The 21,922-nt window shown below is 44.1% G+C and overlaps 10 protein-coding genes across 10 annotated transcripts; 4 read left to right on the top strand and 6 right to left on the bottom strand.

Moving 5' to 3' along the window:
- Positions 1–328: 328 nt before the first annotated feature.
- V865_005665 (uncharacterized protein) lies at positions 329–757 on the top strand (the record flags this gene model as incomplete). Its single annotated transcript, XM_066229434.1, has 2 exons — positions 329–593; positions 696–757. 2 exons carry the CDS (start codon positions 329–331, stop codon positions 755–757), a joined length of 327 nt encoding a protein of 108 aa, XP_066085531.1.
- A 234-nt stretch (positions 758–991) lies between these two features.
- Positions 992–3,375, bottom strand: V865_005664 (uncharacterized protein; the record flags this gene model as incomplete). The annotated part of the gene is made up of 3 exons (XM_066229433.1): positions 992–1,824; positions 1,896–3,102; positions 3,157–3,375. The coding sequence occupies 3 exons, from the start codon at positions 3,373–3,375 to the stop codon at positions 992–994; spliced, it is 2,259 nt and encodes a 752-aa protein (XP_066085530.1).
- A 295-nt stretch (positions 3,376–3,670) lies between these two features.
- On the top strand, positions 3,671–5,757 carry V865_005663 (uncharacterized protein; the record flags this gene model as incomplete). The annotated part of the gene is made up of 7 exons (XM_066229432.1): positions 3,671–3,980; positions 4,048–4,115; positions 4,176–4,398; positions 4,537–4,817; positions 4,902–5,118; positions 5,185–5,208; positions 5,270–5,757. 7 exons carry the CDS (start codon positions 3,671–3,673, stop codon positions 5,755–5,757), a joined length of 1,611 nt encoding a protein of 536 aa, XP_066085529.1.
- Positions 5,758–5,953: 196 nt separating this feature from the next.
- Positions 5,954–6,721, bottom strand: V865_005662 (uncharacterized protein; the record flags this gene model as incomplete). The annotated part of the gene is made up of 1 exon (XM_066229431.1): positions 5,954–6,721. One exon carries the CDS (start codon positions 6,719–6,721, stop codon positions 5,954–5,956), a length of 768 nt encoding a protein of 255 aa, XP_066085528.1.
- Positions 6,722–7,740: 1,019 nt separating this feature from the next.
- V865_005661 (uncharacterized protein) lies at positions 7,741–8,064 on the bottom strand (the record flags this gene model as incomplete). Its single annotated transcript, XM_066229430.1, has 1 exon — positions 7,741–8,064. The coding sequence occupies one exon, from the start codon at positions 8,062–8,064 to the stop codon at positions 7,741–7,743; it is 324 nt and encodes a 107-aa protein (XP_066085527.1).
- Positions 8,065–9,906: 1,842 nt separating this feature from the next.
- Positions 9,907–11,143, bottom strand: V865_005660 (uncharacterized protein; the record flags this gene model as incomplete). The annotated part of the gene is made up of 7 exons (XM_066229429.1): positions 9,907–10,071; positions 10,209–10,362; positions 10,439–10,541; positions 10,671–10,748; positions 10,814–10,906; positions 10,990–11,053; positions 11,114–11,143. The coding sequence occupies 7 exons, from the start codon at positions 11,141–11,143 to the stop codon at positions 9,907–9,909; spliced, it is 687 nt and encodes a 228-aa protein (XP_066085526.1).
- Positions 11,144–11,569: 426 nt separating this feature from the next.
- On the bottom strand, positions 11,570–12,968 carry V865_005659 (uncharacterized protein; the record flags this gene model as incomplete). Its single annotated transcript, XM_066229428.1, has 5 exons — positions 11,570–12,248; positions 12,367–12,572; positions 12,633–12,742; positions 12,810–12,855; positions 12,915–12,968. 5 exons carry the CDS (start codon positions 12,966–12,968, stop codon positions 11,570–11,572), a joined length of 1,095 nt encoding a protein of 364 aa, XP_066085525.1.
- Positions 12,969–13,320: 352 nt separating this feature from the next.
- V865_005658 (uncharacterized protein) lies at positions 13,321–15,302 on the bottom strand (the record flags this gene model as incomplete). Its single annotated transcript, XM_066229427.1, has 4 exons — positions 13,321–14,024; positions 14,150–14,402; positions 14,496–14,644; positions 14,711–15,302. The coding sequence occupies 4 exons, from the start codon at positions 15,300–15,302 to the stop codon at positions 13,321–13,323; spliced, it is 1,698 nt and encodes a 565-aa protein (XP_066085524.1).
- Positions 15,303–15,638: 336 nt separating this feature from the next.
- Positions 15,639–17,087, top strand: V865_005657 (uncharacterized protein; the record flags this gene model as incomplete). Its single annotated transcript, XM_066229426.1, has 8 exons — positions 15,639–15,697; positions 15,763–15,846; positions 15,902–15,946; positions 16,010–16,100; positions 16,183–16,203; positions 16,278–16,363; positions 16,457–16,810; positions 16,874–17,087. The coding sequence occupies 8 exons, from the start codon at positions 15,639–15,641 to the stop codon at positions 17,085–17,087; spliced, it is 954 nt and encodes a 317-aa protein (XP_066085523.1).
- A 773-nt stretch (positions 17,088–17,860) lies between these two features.
- On the top strand, positions 17,861–21,756 carry V865_005656 (uncharacterized protein; the record flags this gene model as incomplete). Its single annotated transcript, XM_066229425.1, has 10 exons — positions 17,861–18,405; positions 18,479–19,428; positions 19,514–19,629; positions 19,796–20,049; positions 20,116–20,202; positions 20,272–20,341; positions 20,399–20,452; positions 20,519–21,312; positions 21,376–21,541; positions 21,640–21,756. The coding sequence occupies 10 exons, from the start codon at positions 17,861–17,863 to the stop codon at positions 21,754–21,756; spliced, it is 3,153 nt and encodes a 1,050-aa protein (XP_066085522.1).
- Between the last annotated feature and the right edge of the window lie 166 nt (positions 21,757–21,922).

The following is a 21,922-nucleotide window of genomic DNA, read 5'->3' as shown; positions in this document are numbered from 1 at the left end:
TCGAGCATATGAGTGAGCGATGTATGAGTATGCGAGGTGTGTTCAAGGTGGTAAGGTAGAAGTGAAATAGGTGGATAGGTATAGGCTCAAAAGAGGGGAGATGGGTATTACCTTACCTCCACCTTTCACCGTACAGTACTAGACTGTGGATTGTACCGAGGTCCGAGCGCATCATGATCTTGAGTGAACAAAACCCCACATTCCGATCACTAACTGGACATCATTCATTTTCCCCTTCTGTATACTCGCTTCACCACGCGAAAACAGACTATACGATTATAGAGACACAGAGGTCAGCCCACAAGTACGACCAATACCATCACCAAAGATGCCAATCCCATTTCCCTCCCAGAAAGGCAACCCCACAGAATCACATTCCCCAGCATCATCTTCCTCCTCCTTACCTTCCTACCCTTCATCGTTGGAATCAGACTCAGATTCGGATGCATCATCGCAAGCGGACACAGAGGCAGAACTAGAAGCGATGATCCAGGAGGAATGGGAAGAATCGCTAAGACAGCTAGAAGTGGTATTGAGTATAGTCGTCATGCCTACTATCGGGAAGTGGTTTGGTAGGATGTGGTCATATTGGGGTAAGTGGTCGATCTACTGCCCCTTTCAATTTCACACATGGAGGTAGACAGATTCGATGTCAGTCATGGTGGTTTACTGACTAATATCTGTCAACACTATAGCTTGGGCAAGGTATCAACGTTTGGGTACTCTCGGAAGACCGTTTTTCGGGTTGAACCCATAGGCTGTCTTTCAGAAATTGGTAATATAGATCAACATGGAAAGGATCGCACAAAACACATTCACAATATAGCTTCAGATCACCACAGGGGATAGAGAAAGGTATAGTCTGAGCATCATACAACATGTAATGATAACATACAATGTTCATAAATCGATCATCATGTATAAATAGCATTCTTCACGTAGTCATTCCTCATTCATATACGTATGATCAGGTTATCATATCATGTCAAGTCTATCTCCTATTTCTGACTCTATTTACAATAGTCTGCAAAGCTCCTTTCTCAACTCTAAATCCCCTTTTCTTCATATCATCCAAAACCTTATCCGCATCTTGCCAATTTTTCTGATGTATTAAAGTGGTCAGAACCAGAAGGTACGAATCGCTATTAGGTGAAATACCGCTTTTGATCATCTTATTCCATAATCTCATTATCCCTCCTTGTTCTCCTTCTCCTCCAGCGGTGGTATATTCTTTAAAACAGATATTATATCCTATTCTGTTCAATTTCGTACCATTTCTTTCCATTCGTTTTATCGTATCCCATCCATTCTGAATCCAGCCATTCTTAAAGTACCCAGAGATCAATCCAGTCCAAGTAACTTCATTCACCCTCATCTTACTTTTAATCATCAAATTCAATAATTCTTCAGCATGAGATAATGATTTGACTGTTCCGATCTTGGATAAATCCGAAATTAACATTGAGAACATACGTTCGTTAGGTGATATACCTTGCTGAGACATATCTTCTAATACCTTTTTGGCTATTTCTATCTTTCCCCCTCTGAGTAATCCTTGCACCAGCGTAGTGTAAGTGATGATATCAGGTTTCAAGCTGAGTTTTTCGGCTAGAGTGAATAGGGATGACATGGATGATAAGTCGCCTTGACGGGCGTGATGCCTTAGTATGGTGTTGATGGTGATCAAGTTGATGGGTACGCTAGATGTTGGAGAGACCGCTTGGGCGAATAGATCAAGTGCGACTGCTGGACCGTCAGGGACGAGAAGACAGGATGAGATCATCTGGTTGAGAGCTTGAGTAGGTGGGAAGGCAGTAGACAAATCTACAATAGTAGAAACCCCCAAGTCAGCTAACCATCCGATTCTATGGTTATTATGCTCAACCCAAACTCACCCAGTTTTTCCTCTTTGATATAGATCTCTTTCGCCCGCTGGTCTTTCACCAGCTCGATCCAAGCTTGTTTCAATCCCGCTAGATCTCCCAGCCTTCCTAGTCCATCAAAGTATATCATATACATCTTCAAATCCTTTTCTTTCGTTTCCTTCCACATGGCCTTCATACTTTCCAGAGCATTGCCTGAACGAGATTGTTGAGTATCTTCATGATCTAGCGATAGGACCTCTTGTCCTACTTTTGCATCTGCATTGGTCGTCTTGTCGTCCGATCTGGCTCTAAGCGCCAACAGAGCCTGCGTTATGTTCCGTGAATAAGGTTTGTTACAATGATTGAGAACATCGGTGAATTGAGTTTCGAACGAACGAGAGGGCGTAGTCGATCGTTTAAAAGTCAGAAGAAACAGAGATAAAATATCATTTTTCTCAGGAGTTTCAAGATTCTTCCCGTCCGATGATGATATTTGTAATTTGAATTTCTCCCATAAAGCGATTATTCCCTCATAATCCTCTTTCCTGCGCAACGCATGAATTTCTTTATTGATACGCTGTAGCGACCATTCGTATCCGTATGACCATCCTAGCAGCTTCTGCAGTTGCTCAATATACAGATCCACATCTTCTCCGACAGGTTCTAAGAAGTCTTTCAGCTGATCCTTCTCATCTTGCTTCGCTGAAGAAACCACTATGAAAGGAAACTTCGGCTGTTCCTGTATTCTTAATTTCGTTCTCAAGACGGCCCATACGACTGCCATCTTTCTGGAGATAGGTAAATCAGATTTCGATCGTTTCTCCAAGAAAGATTCCAATACCTCTAAGATCAATTGTACTACGTCTTTATTGGAGATGAGGGCTTGTCGAATGATGAATTCCGCATAAATCTTTCCGAGCAATTCTTGTTTTTCTATCGGGAAGTTGAGCAATATTGATCGGGTCCAACAATGATTCAAGATAGTGATTGCTTGACGAAGCTGTTCGTCTGTAAATCGAATATTATCAGGGGTGCTCGAAAGCGAGATTGATATCTGTTCTAAGTGATTATCTAACAGTGATTTGAGATCTCTTCGAAATATTAGGGGATATACAGCTTCTGCGATCTTCGGAATATCTCGAAGGGGAGTTGGTGAAGAAGAAGAGGAAGATCGACTGAAGATCACATCGAAATTTTCTTTCAAAGCTTCATCAGTCGCAGATAATTCTGAGCGAGACTATCGATGAACAAGTCAGCTAGGCTTGGATATCGAATGATGGATGTGACTTACTAAGCTTGGACCAGGTAGAGTGAGATAGCTGTCCCTATCCCTGTCCCTATGTCTGGAAGAGAACTCTGATGAAGTCCTCCTGACTCGTTGAGGACTACTGAATCTGGAAGAATGGTTTCGGATTTGTTGTAGGATGGGTCGAAGACATTTCGAGCAAAGTGGAGGTCTAGCTTGTAATGAGAGGTGTTTAGCTACTTGTCGAGCCAAGGGAGCTCGCATCGCTCGTCAAGAGGGTTATTGACTTGAAGCCGTGCAGTTTTCTGCTTGCTGAGCTGGATAAATGGTTCTGGTCTAATTTCAAGAGAGTCGTAAGAAGAGCAATGTAAGAGGAGGTCGAACGAATGGGACCGAGGATGTTGAAATTTCAGTTGCTCTCGCACCAAATTTGATTCCGTCCCTTCGTCGTTCAACGTTCATCTTTCATCGCGATACATAACAATCCAAACCTGCATATCTCAACCCCATATCCAGCTCATACAACTCACTCATCGTCAATCTTACTGACAGATCCAAAATGCCTCCTCCGCCCACAGGAGTTCGTCCGGCGATATCCAAGCCTGCACCCAAACCTACCAAAATACGATATTTCAAGGGCAAAGCGCCCGACGCCCCTCCTTCAGATTCCGAATCGGACGATGATGAAGAGGAACAACAGCAGCAGCAGCAGATAAAGAAAAGACACGAAGCCACTAAGATAGATAAGAACTATGTGGCTGGTGGGGCTGGAAGAGTGATCATGCCTGGGGGAGGGGTCAAGATGGAGTTGGGTAGTGTCAAAGTGGGCGGTACGAAGATGCCTTTAGGCAAGGATGGTGGTGTTAAAGGTGAGTCACACAAGTCAAGTAAAACATATCACTCAGAGCACCATCTCAAACTGATATCTCCAAGTAGAAGAATCATCCGAAGAAGAAACCGACGAAGAATCAGAGGAAGAGGCTAAACCGGGTGTGGAGGACGAGGTAAGCTGTTCCTGTCTAGACTCACGGCGGGCTATAGCTTATACCATTGAATCCATATAGTCAAGTGAATATGAGACGGACTCAGAGGAAGAATCAGAGCCTGAACCGCCCAAACCCGTCTTCCGACCTGTTTTCAAACCGAAAAACGCAAGGAATACTACCGCCGAGAAAGCTGCTCAGGAAGCTGAAGAAGCCGCAAGGAGGGAAGAAGAGATGAGGGAGGAGAAGAAATTGGCCAGTAAGGAATTGGCTGGGGAGACTATACGGAGGGAACTTGCCGAGCGTGAGTGGGCATTCACTTTGAGCGAAAACTCCCATCCCGTTTAGAGTGAATAGATCACGATGTACTCGTTTTTCCAGACAGTACATAATCTGTTTTGTGATATCGACTGATGGTATTCCGTTTTCTTACTTGATATAGGTGAGGCGCAGACTGTTGAACAAACAGTTGACGATACCGATGGCCTTGATCCCACATCCGAATTCGACGCTTGGCGAGCAAGAGAACTTTCCCGACTATTGAGGGATAAACAGGCTCAAGCAGCAAGGGACGAAGAGCAAGCTGAGATTGAGAGGCGTAGAGCCATGCCTGAGGAACAGAGGATGGCGGAAGATCTTGAGTTTGCCAACAAGACGAGGGAGAAGGAAAAGGGTCAAATGGGTTTCTTACAGAAATATTATCACAAAGGTGCTTTCCACCAGGTAAGTCTTGTTCACGACCTCTCTATAAGTATGATGCAACAAAACCATTGAATGGGATAGTGCTGATTGGTTGGATGAATGTAGGACGACGATATTTTACAAAGAGATTATACAGGAGCTACCGAGCATTCCGTGGATATGTCGATGTTACCCAAGGTTATGCAAGTGAGGGATTTCGGGAAAGCCTCAAGGTCGAAATATACACATTTGGCGGATCAGGATACTTCACAAGGTGGTTGGGGTAACACATCTAAGATGGGTGCTGGCGGTGTAGCGACTACTCAGACGGGATGTTGGAACTGTACGTCGGCTTTTCTCTTATGGCTGCATCGGAATTACGGCTAACCATATGGCTCTTCCTTTATAGGTGGTGGTCCGCATCTGCGTAAAGGTCAGTCAACTCCCTCCTGAATGCTGACCATGTAAGATATTGACTTTTCCATTGCTCTTAGATTGTCCGAACAACAATATCAACGATCCCGGACAAGCTTCCTTGACAGGAGGGTACGGTACAAGTGCGAATACCGCTCAACTGGGATCAGGAAGTAAATGGGGTAACAACGGAGATGGATATACCGATAGAGATAGGCATGGGGATAGGGATGATCGTGGGGCTGAAAGGTATAGGGGCGAAGGAAGAGACAGGAGGTTTGATGAAGAAAGACGGCGAGATAGGGACGATAGGAATAGGGATAGAGATGAGTACAGAGATCGGGATAAGGACCGGGATTATGGACGAGATAGGTATAGAGACGAGAGGAGGAGGGAAAGAAGCTATTCGCCTTCCAGTCGGAAGGGAGATGAGAGGGATGATCGAGATCGCAATGATAGGAGGAGGGATGAGCGGGATAGAGATAGGCATAGGGACAGAGAAAGAGAAAGAGAAAGGGACAGGGACAGGGACAGGGACAGGGACAGGGACAGGGACAGGAGGCGATAACGGAATGTGCCCGGCTCAGTGGCTTATGATATAGCAAACAGTCGTCACGCATATGTATCAATACTGTACTGCATTCGTCGAATATCATCAAGTCATTTGCGGCGTCTCAGGTGGCACCGAGTAAACGATTATACTGTAAACATACTATTGACATCTGGACTTTCAGACGCCACCTTGAACAGGCCACCTATACGACCTAGGCCTGTGAATCGATCGAATCATTCGCGGAATCTTTATACTCCTGACTGTCCACATATTCTCCTTCTGATTCGACCTCATCGTCTGCCGCACTTCCTTGGCTCGTCACTGCTGAAGGCTGTGTGTCTGCCCGGCCCATAAGGTTGCGTAGGGTTTGAGAAAGGCTAGCTAGAACTATGTCAGGTGTTGGAAGAGTTACATTTGCTGACCAGTCCCTGACCCCAACCGAACCGTCAGCCAGGTATCGGGTAGTTGTAGTACTGCGGCAGCCATAACTTGGGTCCTCGCCGATTCTGGGAGGTCCACCTCTAGTCGTCCATTGCCAAGTATTTTTCACGCCTCCACCGTACCCCGTCATGATCCTGTTGTATGCCGTTTTATCTCTTTGTTTGATACCCGTTTTCACTTCTTCATCTTCCAACAGGTTCATTAGCTCCAGTCGCTCGGGATACACGATAGTATCTGTCGTTAAGGCTCGAACACTGAGGTTCATCGCTCTATCGACTCTCTGGACAAGTGAGGAATCGTCCCTTGTCAGTCTTGGGAAGTAGTGATCATTCAACACACTATGTACATTCTGATTCGCATCTCGTAAAGTATTGTAAACTTTTTGATCGCTAAGTAATTTACGAGCTTCAAAATACTCTTGACTATTCCTTGATGGTAGGGGCCATGCGGCTGTTAATGCTGATTCAACTCTGGTGAGAAGGTCTAATTGAGTTGATGTATTCTTGAATCTGGCTATTGCCTGAGATAAGTCGGACATGACACTGGTGAGAATAGATTAGGGATTTTTTGGGGTTACGATTGTCTCGATTGGTGTGTGGTGAGAAGAAGAGCTCTTGCTGTGTGATAGATATGTGAAGTCAGTGGCGAGAGAAGCTTGCTCGAGATAGTTATCATCAATGCCTGTAGCAATCTGGCGTTATGTACTGTACATTGAGTATACCTTGGCCCTCGCATGGATTCCGTCGGCTCTCAAAGGAAGGTCCTATGAAAGGTTCTCCACAACAAAGCAAAGGACAAGCCTCTTACAAGTCGCGCACTGTACCAGAATGAGGATGTACAGTTTGACAATGACGCAATGCACTTTACAACTTCAAAGATGCCGTCCATTGTGGATATGGTCCTGGTTTACCAATAGAACCGTATTCATTACTAGACTTTGGTCAAGCGTTCTACCCTCGCGCGATACCCATCCTTGACTACCCATGGAAACTGTCCCAATAGCTTCAACAGCTCTCTTCGTTGTTCCAGAGGTTTCTCCAGGATTAGACTCACTTGCTTGCGTGTTCATTGAACATTCTAGCCAGTTAAGATGATGTCTGGAGGGAGAATGGCGAATGATGGGATTCTTTTAGGTGACGATGCAGAGATTCGATTGGTAACAGGTGACCTTCAACCATTCAGACCTAAGGGGACCGATTTCTGACTGTATGCTTGGCATCAGAAGATAGAAGCAAAAAAGGGATCGATGTTGCGCAGAAATGTTACACCTGAGTAGAAAGCTCTCGCACTGATCAACCAAAACAAAGAATGCCACTTGCACGAGCTTCGAAAATGCAGTTGAGCCTACAGGTCCGTATGTCATGCGAGCAGGCCATACCATCGCTGTGCAAGGCCAGCTTTATGATCTCAGTCGAATGGGATCACGAGAATGCATGCGATTGATAAGATCTAGACTCATACTATAATGAGGGGAATGAAGGTATGATTCACATGTACAGTATTATATTGCATGAGTGCCATTTCCGCCATTTCACCTCATCAATCTACAGTAGCTTCTCAAGCACGGCTGCCATCAGTAGTAATTCGTCCGTTATTGATCGTAGCTTCTATGATGAGCTTTTGGACTCGGGATATGACATCAGTGTTACTAGCTATACTGGACATCTCGATATATTCTCTCTCGTTCAACCCGATAGTCGAATTTAGGACGTGTAGTTGTCGAAATCTGAAAATGGTCTGGTCGACTTGACTGTCGGTGAGATTCAAAGCTAACAGCGCCAAGTCGTCATGGCCTTGAGAAAAGTCCCGGGTAGTCTCCGTTTCGGTTTGTTCAGATATTTGCGAAGTATCGTCTTGTTTCTGAATGTCATCACCTGACATAGTGTTTGGCTAGTGATTGATGATAAGTCGATATCGAACAAAGGCAAAGTGGAATAAGAATTGAAGCATTAAAATTAACACGAGCTGAGAGAGTTCACCATTGAGCTCTTTTATATGCCGGTATCACCAAAGCAAGCAAATCAATCATCACCAGTCTGCTCTATTCATGTCTTCCAAAATCATTTGACAGATAAAATGAAAGGACAATTATCAACAGGGCGTTTTCTGGTATGGGCCGTCATCCATCGATAGATGGACACCATGTAGACAAGAACAAGTGCGAAGCTGTGCAGGCCAGAGGATTGCAGAAGGACTTAGGTCAAGGTTTTTTCATCCAACCTTTTTGAAAGGATGATAGGGCAATTCATGACAATTTGCAATTCGCCACGATCCGGGGCCACTTTATTAATAGTTGTACCCAGATAATTGACAGGTTGTCGAGGCTTGATTTAGGATTCAAGCTTGACTGACAGTATCGGAAGAAACTGTATGACCTGGGAAGCACATGAAGGCGAGCGATTTCAGACTTTTCTGTGGCACATCAAGGGGCAATAGTGAGCAAATTCATCTGATTTAAGAGGATACGAATTGATGAGATTGAATCGCTTCTCCAGAATATCCAGAAATTGATTAGAGTATCGAACATCTATCACGACCTTCCACCTGAGCATCCCCATTAAATCGGTGGCCCCACTTGAACCATCCCGGCCGCAAGATGGGTCATTGAGAATGCATATCAGAAGAAAAGGCGCATTGTTTCATCATCATATACTGGATTGCAAATTCATGCAATGTTTAGCTACATACTCCCCAGGTGGTTTTTGCTTCTCATTCCATTTCTCCTTGTTTCCCACCTGATTTAAGATACCATTCCCCCATGTAACAGTTTACTGCACCAAAGGATTTGAGGCTATCTATTCACCTGCTCCGTTCGATTGTTGGGAGTAGGCCTCAGAGGAGAAAGAGCTACACGACCCCAGGTCCAATGCCAATGCATTCAATGGCTCGCCATCGTCGGTAAGCTGATCAGCCTTGGCATTGATACGTTTCATTGCTGCCTCGATGACATGGGGTTGGTTGTAAGATTCGTATTTCTCCCTTTCGGTCAAGCTCTCCTGGTCGCGTGGTCAGAGTCGAGGCGCAAGTCGAGCCATTTGACGAGGGTTGTTGTTGGCTCATATTTCGGTTCGAAATTGCTCGGATGTTTTGATAGTGAGAGACTAAAAGAGATGTACGTTACAAGAGCAGGCCAATCAGGTTCTTATATGATTTTGACTCCTACTTGCCAAGTCTCTTTACGACTTAGATCAGCCACAGATCAGGAGAAACTCCCACTCCATTCACTCAGTAGCCACTGGTACAAAGGTACAATGTATGTATCAAAGACTGTATACGCTCAACGACAAGGGAAGTAGAAGGATCCGTGTCAAGTCATGAGAACATGTCGGATCAAGAAGCACAATGTCAAAAAGGCTATTTCACAAAGGATAGAGGGCAAGAGTGATGACGATATATGACGTTGATGTCCCAAGTTGAATTTCATTCTCTCCGTTGTGTTTACCCCGGATGGATGTCTCTGGTACCACTACCTCCATTGTTCTCCAGATCTCAATTTACCATATCCAATCCCTCTTCTTTGTCATATTCTCGTGGCCTATCGCTTTCTCTACTTGAATGTGGCGCCATCGGCTATATTTTGCAGTCGCCTCTCCATCCTTGATCCACAAGTCAGGAGCCTGCCCGACTTGACCATCAGTCTCCGAGATATCATACCATGCATGTATCACAGTCTTCCAGCTTTCACCTGATATCATTTCCGATGCCAATGCCCATCGATCCAATTTAAGCTTTGAACTCGTATCCCCCTTGTCGATCAACAGCTTCGAATTCATATTCGCTCAATACTTCTCCTTCTAATCCAGGGTAAGTCAACTTGGCAGCGAACTTCTCTCCTGCTTTAATGGGTCCAACACCAGCTGGAGTACCAGTGAGAATTAAATCGCCTTCCTACGAGTCCAACAATACGACTATTAGCCCCTGATCTCCTTAACCTATGACACTCCGGTTCTAGGTAGGCATACATCGAATTGGTTTAAAGATTCATGTCCTTGAGTCCGGACAGACAAGATCCGCCATAGACTCACCTCCAATTTCATAATCCCGGAAACGAACTCTATCAACTTAGGTAATGGGAAGATCATATCCTTGGGTGTGCCAGATTGTTTGAGTATATCATTGACGGTGAAATGGAGTCCTACTTGTGTGATATCTGGGATTTTCGATTTAGGTATGAATGGGCTAAAACCAGAAATATGCGATCAGTAATCCAGCTTGTCTCCATTCGAAATATATCTGCAGAGGATTATATACCCACCCGACAGGACAGAAGGTATCAAAACCTTTTGCGGTTGACCATGGGAGACCTTTGGCTTTGACTGTGTTTTGGACGTTTCGAGCTGTCAGGTCGATCGCGAGGGCTAAAAAATGTCCAAATTCAACAGATCAGTATGTCATAGTATGTCATAGGTACATTTACTGATGGAAGACATGGAAAATGAAAGACGCCGAGGAAGTGTGTAATCAACATGTAGGCCAAAAGCACTCACTATATCCAGCGATATAGCTCTCTGCGTCCTTCTGTGAGATATCCCTTCCGTTCTTACCAATCACTACACCAAGCTCCACTAAAATCTCAAAATCGTCAGCACAGTGATTTTGTCTGTGATGTCGATCTGATTGTGAGACCCACCTTCATGGTGCATATCAACTCCTTTTGGAATTTCCACTGGGCCTTCACCTGGGGAGATGTACGATGAAGTTGGTTTTAAGAAAAAGAAGGGTTCTGCAGAGAGGAATTTGCTTGTGAGGTCAGCCTGCTATGTCTAGCCTCCAGATAGTATCACTGCATGTGTCATGCTCACTCACCCTTTGGCACGGCATTGCCTAGCTCTTTAGCGTGATCAGCATAATTACGACCGATAGCTACGATCTTTTACAAAAAAAGTTAGCTCGACTGTGCTGTGTATCGATGTTCCCACATGCTGCCCACCTTTCGACCTGTCCTGAGGAAGCTGGACATTTTGCTTGTATACTATAGATGATAGATGTCTGGAGATGTCAGAGCTATCTCGCTTTTGTGAGTCGAATGTGTACGAGTAGATGTTGTTGGTGCTGCAAGTTAGTCGGTGATGTTCGGTTTACAACGGACCGGTCAATTACTGATGCTCAAATTCGGACATCCATTCGACCTCCGTTCAGCACCAGTTAGGAGGATGTACCGTACATGCAAAAGAATGGGATGATGACAAAGTAAGTCTAACAATAACTAAAATCTAAGCAGTCTGTCACTTTCCGCACTCTGTACAACTAAGACTGATCTATTCACACTGTCCTTCCCATCTACTACCGATCCCCAACCGGATTTAAACTCCCAAATCCGGATTTCTCTTTCTAACCCAGCCCCTACCGTTATCTTCCTTTGAGACTCTCACTCAACCTTTACAATCTATCCCAAGAAGCCACCAAAGTTCGATTCCAGCGTCTCATAAATAGCGAAAATCATCGCACTGCTCGGTGCGCTCTTGGCGATTGTCGTTCCACATCCAGCGTATAAACCTTTTATACCTCTTGATCTGTAAATAATCTTCGCCATCTGTACGAAAGATGGTGGTGTCGAAATCGGATTTAATTCAGCTTGAGTTTGAATAGCGGATTTTATCGAATCTGCTGGGAACAAAGATACCGTATAGGCTATTCCTGCCATTGCTCCTGATACCATCAATTCCCATTTGGCTAAGTCTCCCTTTATGATGACCTTGTCCGAATTTTGTGGTTGTTTTTGATGATTAGAGATGAATAGTCTAGCTGTATATTCGAAAGTTGCGAACCAAGCTGCTGAACCTCCCGTCTCTCGGAATAAAGTCCCTGTTTGTCCCAACCATAATCCTTTGACTCCATTCTTACGTATAACGTCTCCTATCAATGCTATTGGACCTTGTAGTTTCACCCCTGGTCTTGCTAAAGAAGCTGCACCAGAAGAAGAAGAAGGGATGTGAGGCGTAGATGATATAGGATGAGAGCCGGTCTGTGGGGACGTTGAGAGTGGTGAGACAGTGGAAGGAACGGTTCCTTCCATTGCTAGTCTTTGGACTTGCATTCGGCATTTGATCAGTTCGATAGGCGTTCTGTTCAATACACAATCAGTCAGCGAGCTCATTCCACCTCATGTAATCACACAAGTCCTTATCAATACCACTTCATTCGTTGGCACATCGTCGAATTTGAGTGAACGTGCACACTCACAAGACAAAACTAGCCATGAAACCTGCCCCACCACCTGCCATAGCCAATTCTGCCGTCGTCAATTCCCTCGCTTTTCCTTTCTGCGATCCTGATCCTATTCCATGTATCTCAGGTCTGACCGTTAAGATGAGATCCTTCCATTTGTTATAACATAAGAACAGCGTGGCGTTCTCACATGCTGCTCCAAGCAGAGGAGCTGTTAGACCCTGTATTACGAGGAATGAGATTAGCGATGTTGAGCCAGATATCATTGAGCAGAAACGTACCCTGTACAAACCCAGAAATCCCTCTCTTCGTCTCGTCTGGTTGAAACAGTCCCATGGACCTTTGAACGTAGCTGGTCGATCGGTAGGTTGAGATTGTAACCGAACTTTGACTATAAAGATCCAACCATATAAGCTTATTTCGAATGTTGCTATCTAGCATGGGAAATCTTAGCTTACCGAGATCAAATGGATGTTCGAATACTTTAGCTACCATCCCAGCTACCTATTCTCCACGAGACGATTAGCAAAAGAATTTCAGTGATGTGATATAGTTTGACGTACACTTCCAAAAGTGATATCCTCCAGAGCATTGGAATGTCCTTCTTCTGCTCCCATTATGTCAAGGGTTGATGTGCTACTATTCGGGGGAATGTCACTGGCACATATGCGATGGGTTCTGCTTTTGAAGATACCTGGATGATGTTGATACGTTGATATCTAGCAGTTGCGCTAAATCAGTGAATAAAAAGTTGAAAAATGTCGAATCAATTCATCCTGTTACTCTGTTTGCTTATGGTTGCGGCTACGCGTACAACTAATGAACCAGGCACGGTCCATATCGTACAATGACTATCTATGAGAGACTGACAACCGCAAATGCTGATAATCATCTACAACATGCATGTATTGTACATTAGAATATGTATATTACAGTACTGATAATTACAACACAAAATTGTCCATCTCACTATATCTCATTCACTCTGTATACTTGGCCTAACCTAGCCACTTGTATCTTACAGATCCCACAACATCTACCCACCACTCTGACTGGTTTAAGCGTTACTCTATTCCTGTCTCCCGCAGTATAAGGTAAATGAGGATCATTCATCATCCAGCCAAATTCCTCAGGTACTGACGTTTCGTTGCCTGATTTCGCGTCGTTGTTATGTATGATTTTGAACTTGCAGCATCTATCGCATCTATACGAGTACTTGTATTGTCCCAAATACCTCTCAGGGATCATCTCCTCTACAATCTTCTCGTAGCTCTCCATCTCTTCGAGGTTGGGCGTAGAGTACTTTAGCTGGAGCAGCGATAAGATACAATGATCAACCAGACTTGATACCCCCGCTCGTCCTCCTGTTTCTTGATTGTCACTAGCAATATCGGTATGTCTCGTGAGGATCGTCGAATTCAATCTCATCTCAAGCTGCTTCTGGTCTCCTGCATTGTACCGAAGAAGAATCGCACTATCTTCGCTAACCCACCAGATTGGGGAATGTCGATTGGCAATAATCCTACGAAGTTTAGGCAATCGGACCATACTAAGAGGTAAATTCGTCAAATTGGGAGTATTTCGGAGGTTGATGATTTCGATATTGGGGAACGTTAATGGCAATGACAATGACGATTGAAATATTGGGAAATTGCTCTGATTTTGGTTCAAACCTGTAAATGGACAGATGATTCAGCTCAATCTCACATTTCTCTCTTAAATATATCCAAGACTGGTCTGTGTATCTTCTTTACCCATCTGCATCTGCATTCATATAAGCCCAGTAATAATCACTCACCCCACCGCCCCTCATTCTCCATCTTATTACCCGACAGATCCAAATATCTCACTTCTTCTATACTCGATCCAATGAGTTGAAATAAACCCTCAAAATCGACTTCTTGTAAGAATGGATTCACATTATCATATGGTAAATTCGATAAATCCAGTAGATTCGGTTTGATCTGATCGGGATTTAGGGTATATCGAATTAGACGTAAGAGGAAGAACAAGGGTGTTTGAGATATGAGATGAAGATGGGATGGATCTGACTTGATGATAGATTCAAATTCGAGTCAGCTAAAATGGATGTTTCGAGAAAGTGGTATTTCACAGGGGTTTTTTTCTTTTTCTTTCGAACTCACTGATATCAGTTGAAAACCTTCTGGTAAGTTGATATTTCCAGATCTTAAAGAACGAATAGTACGACTTTCAATTCCTGCAAGAGTATGTATGTAGTGTCTATCTTGTATCAATGGTAAGATGTCCTGTTGGATCAAGTGATGTAAAGCCCCTATAGCATGTTGAAGATGTAATGAGATGGCCGGCACCATTAAATACGACATATAGCAATACGTACCGAGACAATATCGAATCTCCTTGGGATCTTTCTCAGCACTTCCATCAACTCTCATCATTCTTATCAAATCGACAAATCTCGTCCAGGGTGTATCCATTTTACTTGATGGATTCACTTTCTTCTGATTTCGCATTTTCATTTTCGATCTGCCCTTGCCCGTTCCCTTCATTCGGATTCCATTCCCATTCAAATTTAATAATCTCAATGAAACTTTGGATCTCTTTTCTTCGATAATTCTTAAATCTCTCTCTATCAGATCAACGCCACCCCTCTTATCTAAGATCAACCCCAGGCATTCCAAACAATCGACAATCTGCTCTTTCCTTCTCACTATCCTCCTTGGGGTTCTACCTTCATCTTCGAAATGTTCGTAGATGATATCATCTGATTCCGACCCGTCTGGAGAGGAGGAAGAAGACGATGAAGATGACATCGGTTCTTCCTGATCCGAAGAAGACTCGTCAAAATCATCTTGCAGGTCGTGCGAGTTTTCATCGTCGCTAATGGGAACGAGGGGAGGATCGTCTGAATCGGAGTCGGATCTTGAGCTCGGAGAGTCATCCTGGTAAAGTCCACGAGCCTGGATCCCCATCCTCCAGCATGATGTCCTTTCCGGATGTGCAGCGTATCAGCAGATTAAGAAGTGCGAAAGACAGATAAGACAGATAGATGATGATCGTTGTACAGCGGTCTAGCGTCAAATTCCGTCGGAAATTCAATGACTATCAACATCGACATGACCTTTTCACCTGACCTGATTGAGCTTTGAGCTTGAGTTTGAACATCTAATCTATCTGGCCAACATCAAATCCTATCCGAGGAGTGATATGGTTCCAATGGCTCGAAGAGACAGGGATCGCAAGAACTATATAATATAGAAGTTGCACTAAGATTCAAGGGTGCAATGACACCTGCACGAGAGCGCAACATGCCTTCAAGTACTTCTATCGAATCACTTCTCCCCCCTCTCAAACCGGAATCACTGCAGTACGTATCATCCGGTCCAACATCTCGAGGTCACCGTCTCGGATCATCGCTAAGTGATCTTTTAGATGCATATATCGATTACAGCGGTACAGACCATCCGTGGAGAACAGGCGATATCCCAAAAGGAGATCAGCGGCAGTAGCGGTTGTGTGAGTTCCCCTTCACTTTCTGTACGTACAATGGCTGATTTGGATTGGTAATTAGACTGTTCGTCGGTCGACTAGGTGATCTATACGTACTACTATCTACGTGAGGCAGCTGGTCCAGAAAGTTAGGGTCGTACAGCTGATTTTGTATATGAACGATGCGAAGTCGAGCAGGGGATATGCGTACTTATGCACATGATACGGCTTTACCTGGAGGGAAATATGAGGAAGGTGATGTAAATGCTGAAGGGACTGCGGTATGTATGACATTGCTCAGCTTCTCAACTGGGGACAGATCGGATTGCTGATCTTATGGTTCTTTTCGGTTCATATCTGCAGAGAAGGGAAGCATACGAAGAGGTGAATATACACTGCAAACGTTGTGATAGGAGATCAAGAATAAAGCTGATATCTGCTTTGATTACCTTTCTTAGATAGGTCTACCGATGGATAGAGAGAAAGTGAGGAAATTGTGTGAATTGGAGAAATTCATCACTGGAAATTCATTGATTGTCACCCCGTAAGTGAATTCCTAACAACAATTCGCGGCTCTCATCCTACGACAGTTCACCTTGTGCTCGTACTGATCCATCCTTATTTGTGCTTCCGCCAGAGTGATACTCCTGATCACAGACCACACTCTCACTCCTCTTCTGAACCCCAGTGAAGTCCGTCGTCTATTCTCCATGCCACTCAGTGCATTCCTACATTCTCGTCCTTCTCAAATCCCTTCCTTTCATTATCGCATATCCCATCGCATATCCTCTATACCACATTGGGTCATCGACTCGATCCCTCCTCCGCCGATTGTCAATTACTCGATGGACGACGGTGAAGTTGGTGGGAAAGAAGGTAGATTCTATCAGTATAGGGATATCACATGGAATGGACAGGGTCTAGTAAGGATGCATAGGTTTTTGACTGGTAGGGAAGGAGAGGGGGTAAGACCTGTATATGGATTGACAGCGTAAGTGCAGTATCGTATATACGGAGAAACTCTCGATTCATAAATGCTGATTGTATTGTGTAGCGCTATACTCATTAGATCAGCCACAATAGGGTACGATCAACAACCTGATTTCCCCGTATATGCCCCAGGTCAGAAGTCGATGAGTGAACGAATCATTCATGAAATCAGATCAGAGGAAGGTCCACTGCGGAGAGCAGTAGAGAGTGAAGGATTGTGGGATGATTGGAAGGATGACAGTCAGGAGGAGAAGAAAAGCGTCAAGTCGAAATTGTAAGATAGAAGGGATACTTGTGTTTGTGTTCTATGCTATGGTTGTTCATTTATCGATACAATGTTATATCATGATATTCTTTTGTAAGCTCATGTTGTACTGTACTCGAATATCGGCTTCTTCTACATGTATGTATAGAACACGTTTGTTTGTATCAGGAACGTGGGACGTTTGTGACTGTGATGTATAGAAGGAGATGTACCGTATGTTTCCTTCGGCCAACGTGAGGCCCAGACTGTCCGATCGGCGTGATATACATGGCATGCAAGAGACGTTGCATCCGCTCTGATTTGTTCCCGATCTGGTTGATGGATTTGGTAGTTAGATCAGGAGATCAGGAGATCTAGATTTTATCTAAAGTTGCAGTTGGGTTGATTGGTTATTACCGGTTCGGATGACCGGGGATGGTAACAACGTCATAGGACGTCACTCTAACTCTCGCTGTCACCTCAGCTGATTAATCAAGAGGATATTCCGAATACATCGTAATCCATTTGATAAGCGAGACAACAGAACAGACCACGGACCAGATGAGATGAGATCAGATGCATCTGTGATCAACGTGTACTTGCAAGGAATGCAGCTCAAGTACACCACAAAGAATAAATACACGGTAGATCACAAAGGACATTTCACCTCTTCTTCTTCTTCTTTTTCTTATCTTATCTTATACTCCTTACTCTTGTACATCAGTTCACAAGAGAGATAAGTAATTCACAACACAACAAGTATAACGCATACCTTGTAATATAAACATCATTGTATCACTCAGCAACATGTCATCGTCCACCGCTAGAACTACCATATTCACCTTACCAACCCCATCTTCCGATTCGAATACCGAATCTCATACTCCCCAGCCAACTCTACGAGAGCAGATCGAATCTTCACTCAAAGGCACATCCGATATCCAATATCCAGGTGAGAAGGAGGAAGATCGTCAATGGGGATATAAGAGGAGTGTCCCCACTCTAGTACTGTACGATGAAGACGGTCTTAGATTATACGATAAGATCACATCGTCCGCTCCGGAATATTACCCATTTCCAGACGAGTTACATCTACTTAAAGAATACGGACAGGAGATAGCTCAATCTATGGGATTTCCATGTACGAAGAGACATAGGAGATCGCCCAGAGATGAAATGGATAATAACGATGAAGTACCGGATAAACCGTGGAAACCGGCCAAATGGGGTGATGCAGCTTTGGGGAGATATAATGATGGTGTTAATGGAGAAGAAGGTTTGGCAGGTGAGGATGCCTGGAGAAAAGAACAGAAGGAAGGAGAAGGGTGGGATGTAGTTGAATTGGGTGCTGGGTCAGTTGTCTTTACCCCTCTCATCCGTACGTGGATATTAGATATTGACTTATAATTGTGAACTATTCTTTAGCGCACTGAGAAAAACTGCGCATCTCTTACTTGCCTTATCGTCCTCCATCGACCCTTCTTCTGACTCCGATGCAGCAGCACCGATTAGATACCACCCCTTGGACCTGTCCGAGCCAGAATTACGCAGGGTTTTGGCTGAGATGGAAGAAGGATTTGGAGATCAGTTGACAGGAAAAGTGGAATGTATCGGTTTACATGGAGATTACGAAGCTGGATTGCAATTCATCAGGGAAGGGAAATTGTCATCGCTCAACGCGAAGTCAGAAGAAGGTTTAGGATTACAAGATATCTCATCTCAAGATAACGAGAACTTCCCTACTCCGCCTTTCGCGCTGATCGATGCGAACGAGGGTATCGCCATACCTTTGAAGAAGGATGAGGAGACCAAAGAACCAAGTCCACTACTTTCGCCTGAATCGATCAACATCGTCACTCCCAGAAGTGAGATATCATGTTTACCTAGCGAAATCACCGAATCTACCCCTAGTTGCAATACCAACGATAACGATGCCGGTACTTGGTCACCTATCTCTTCCGCCGAATACGACGATCATACTCAATATGATACCCATCAAGCTCAAGGTAACTCCGACAATGTTACGGAAGTCAAAAGATCTTTCTTACACTCAAATTCCACAGTCGATACGGAACCTTCCGGTAGACCATTACACCTAGTATTCTTAGGTTCGTCATTGGGCAACTTCGATCGTGAATCTGCAGCTCCTTTCCTCAAATCACTACCACTGCGTAAAGGAGATACTTTACTCTTAGGATTGGATGGAAGACCCACTCCGGGTCAAGAAGGCAGTAGGAAAGTAGAAGTCGCATATAATGATCCAGCGGGACATACCAAGAGATTCGAAGAACACGGTTGGGATGTGGTCAAGAAAGAATTGAGTCTGGGAGACGATAATCAAGTGGAATTTGTCGGAAGATATAATGAGGTTTTAGGTGAATATTCCGATCACAACCTTTCGGGTCGATGAAAGGATCCATCGGTGGAAAAACATGAAACTGACTTGAAATCTTCTGATAGGTCGTCACGAAGCGTATTTCAAATCTTTGAATCAACAGACCGTCCATCTACCTTCTTCAGACGAGGATATAGTCCTGGAGAAAGATGAGCTGTTGAACATAGAATGGAGTTACAAGGTGAGTCCCGGCAATTGCTACTACGTCATACAATCAAATATTCATGCCTGAATTCCCGCAAACCGGACGAAGAAGGAATCCTTTTTAATCATTTTTTCCGCTTCAGCTCAGCTTGATTCTATCTATGGCATTGCCAAGCTGATTCCCTCTGTAACAATGATTGTAGTATTCGCTCTCCGAAGCCTTGAACCTATTCTCCCAGGCCAACTTGAGAGTGGTAAATAGTTGGAAAGCTCCCAACTCCGAATATAGACTTTGGGTACTAGAAAGACCGGAAGTGATCTTCGATTTGAATTCTTCTATCTCCTCCAAGATGGCTTTAGAGTTCACGGACAATGCTCAGCATGAAGATGCAGTGGAGAGAGCTAAGGGGGTACCGAAGTGGAATGATTGGCTGGATCTTTGGAAGTTCTGGGATCAGTGAGTTACAATTATATCATGCAATTTTAGAGCACTTACTGATCAGCCCCAATGGGCGAATCCTAGTATCACACTTCAGATGATACCTAAAGAGATGTTGCATAAGAAGCCAATTGATCTGAGACATGTCTGTTTATTCTACCTAGGACATATGTGAGTTCATTTTCTCTGGAGTACAACCAAATAAGAGCTTGGCGCTCACCCAGTCTGGTTGGATATCAGTCCCACATTTTTGGATATACATTTGACTAGACTCACAAAGGGATCTCATACCGAGCCGGAGTACTTCAAGGTGAGTGGACTGACTACTCAAGGGATACCACAGGAAGCTGATTGATGACTCGTCCAGACCATATTCGAAAGAGGCATTGATCCCGATGTCGATGATCCTACTAAATGTCATGTGAGTGCAATAGGGTCCCCTGAGTTGAGTGCACCCTTTGTTGACCCTTCATTACCATTCATGTAGGATCACTCGGAAGTTCCCATGTCGGAAGAAGATTGGCCTGTCCTTTCTGAGATCTTGGCATTCCGAGATCGCGTCCGACTCCGTCTCAAAGGGATCTACGACTCGGTATCCTCCGGCCAAAGACCTTTCTCAAGACATACTGGGAGAGTGTTGTTCATGACATACGAACATGAGGCTATGCATGCGGAAACATTGTTGTACATGTTGGCTCAATCTGAGATGACCCGACCTCCAACAGCGGTCTCGAAACCGCAATGGGATATTTTGGCCGAACAATGGAACTCGGATCATCAAGAAAACAAAGTTATCACGATCGAAGGAGGAAAAGTCGAATTAGGACATAGAGATCTAGAAGCTGAAGATGTGGAATATCCAACTATCGACGGATGGGAGACTCACGAGTTCGGATGGGATAATGAGCATCCCAATATCGCTAAATCAATCAAGGGATTCAAGATTGACTCTTTGACTATATCAAATTCAGATTACCTATCGTATCTCCGATCAACCGGCAAATTTTCGGGACTGAGTAAAGATACCGCCCCTGCTTCTTGGATGTATGACGAACACAAAGGAGAATGGAACGTCCGATCATTATATGGACCTTTATCGTTCGAGGTAGCTGGTCGATGGCCATTGATGGCTAGTAAGTTGGAATTTGAAGATTATGCAAAGTACAAGAAAGGTCGATTACCTACAGAAGAGGAATTAAGGATGTTATACGAAACAGAACAAGGACCCAGAACAACTGGAGAGGGAGTAAACACAGGTGTAAAGAATTGGCATCCTACGCCGTAAGCTACTTCCTTATCTGAAACACTTTGGTGGAATAAATCACTGATAATGGATTCATATAGACCGACCAATGCGACGACCGATAATGCCGGTAAGATCATTCCAGGACATAATGGCGGAGTATGGGAATGGACCGATACTCCTTTCAAGGGACTGGAAGGATTCGTACCTTCTGTTATCTATCCGGGGTATTCAAAAGATTTCTTTGATGATAAACATTACGTTGTTGTGAGTGTTCACTTTCGTCCATCATCTTGTTACTCTATCGAGAACAGTGTACACTTCAGAATCGCAAACTGACTCGGTCTATCCTGTTTCGCTTATAGCTCGGAGGATCATACGTCACTATCCCTTCGATAGCTGGTAGGAAATCGTTCAGGAATTGGTATCAGGCCAATTACAGGTTCTCTTTCGTTGGTGCAAGAGTAGCTTATGATATGTAAGATAAGCGTCTACTACTCTTTCCATTTAACTTTTTTTGTCTTTTGTTTCTTGTCTTACATCTTAAGAAACAGTTCGTGGTAATTTAGCGGAAATTGAATTATGTAGTCACTTGTATCAATAAGTATTGAATGATAGGACAAGTTATAGCATTACTCATATATGTAC

This window comes from Kwoniella europaea, chromosome 1, assembly GCF_036810445.1.
Source record: "Kwoniella europaea PYCC6329 chromosome 1, complete sequence".
Lineage (NCBI taxonomy): Eukaryota > Fungi > Basidiomycota > Tremellomycetes > Tremellales > Cryptococcaceae > Kwoniella > Kwoniella europaea.
This window is presented reverse-complemented; position numbering and strand designations above follow the sequence as displayed.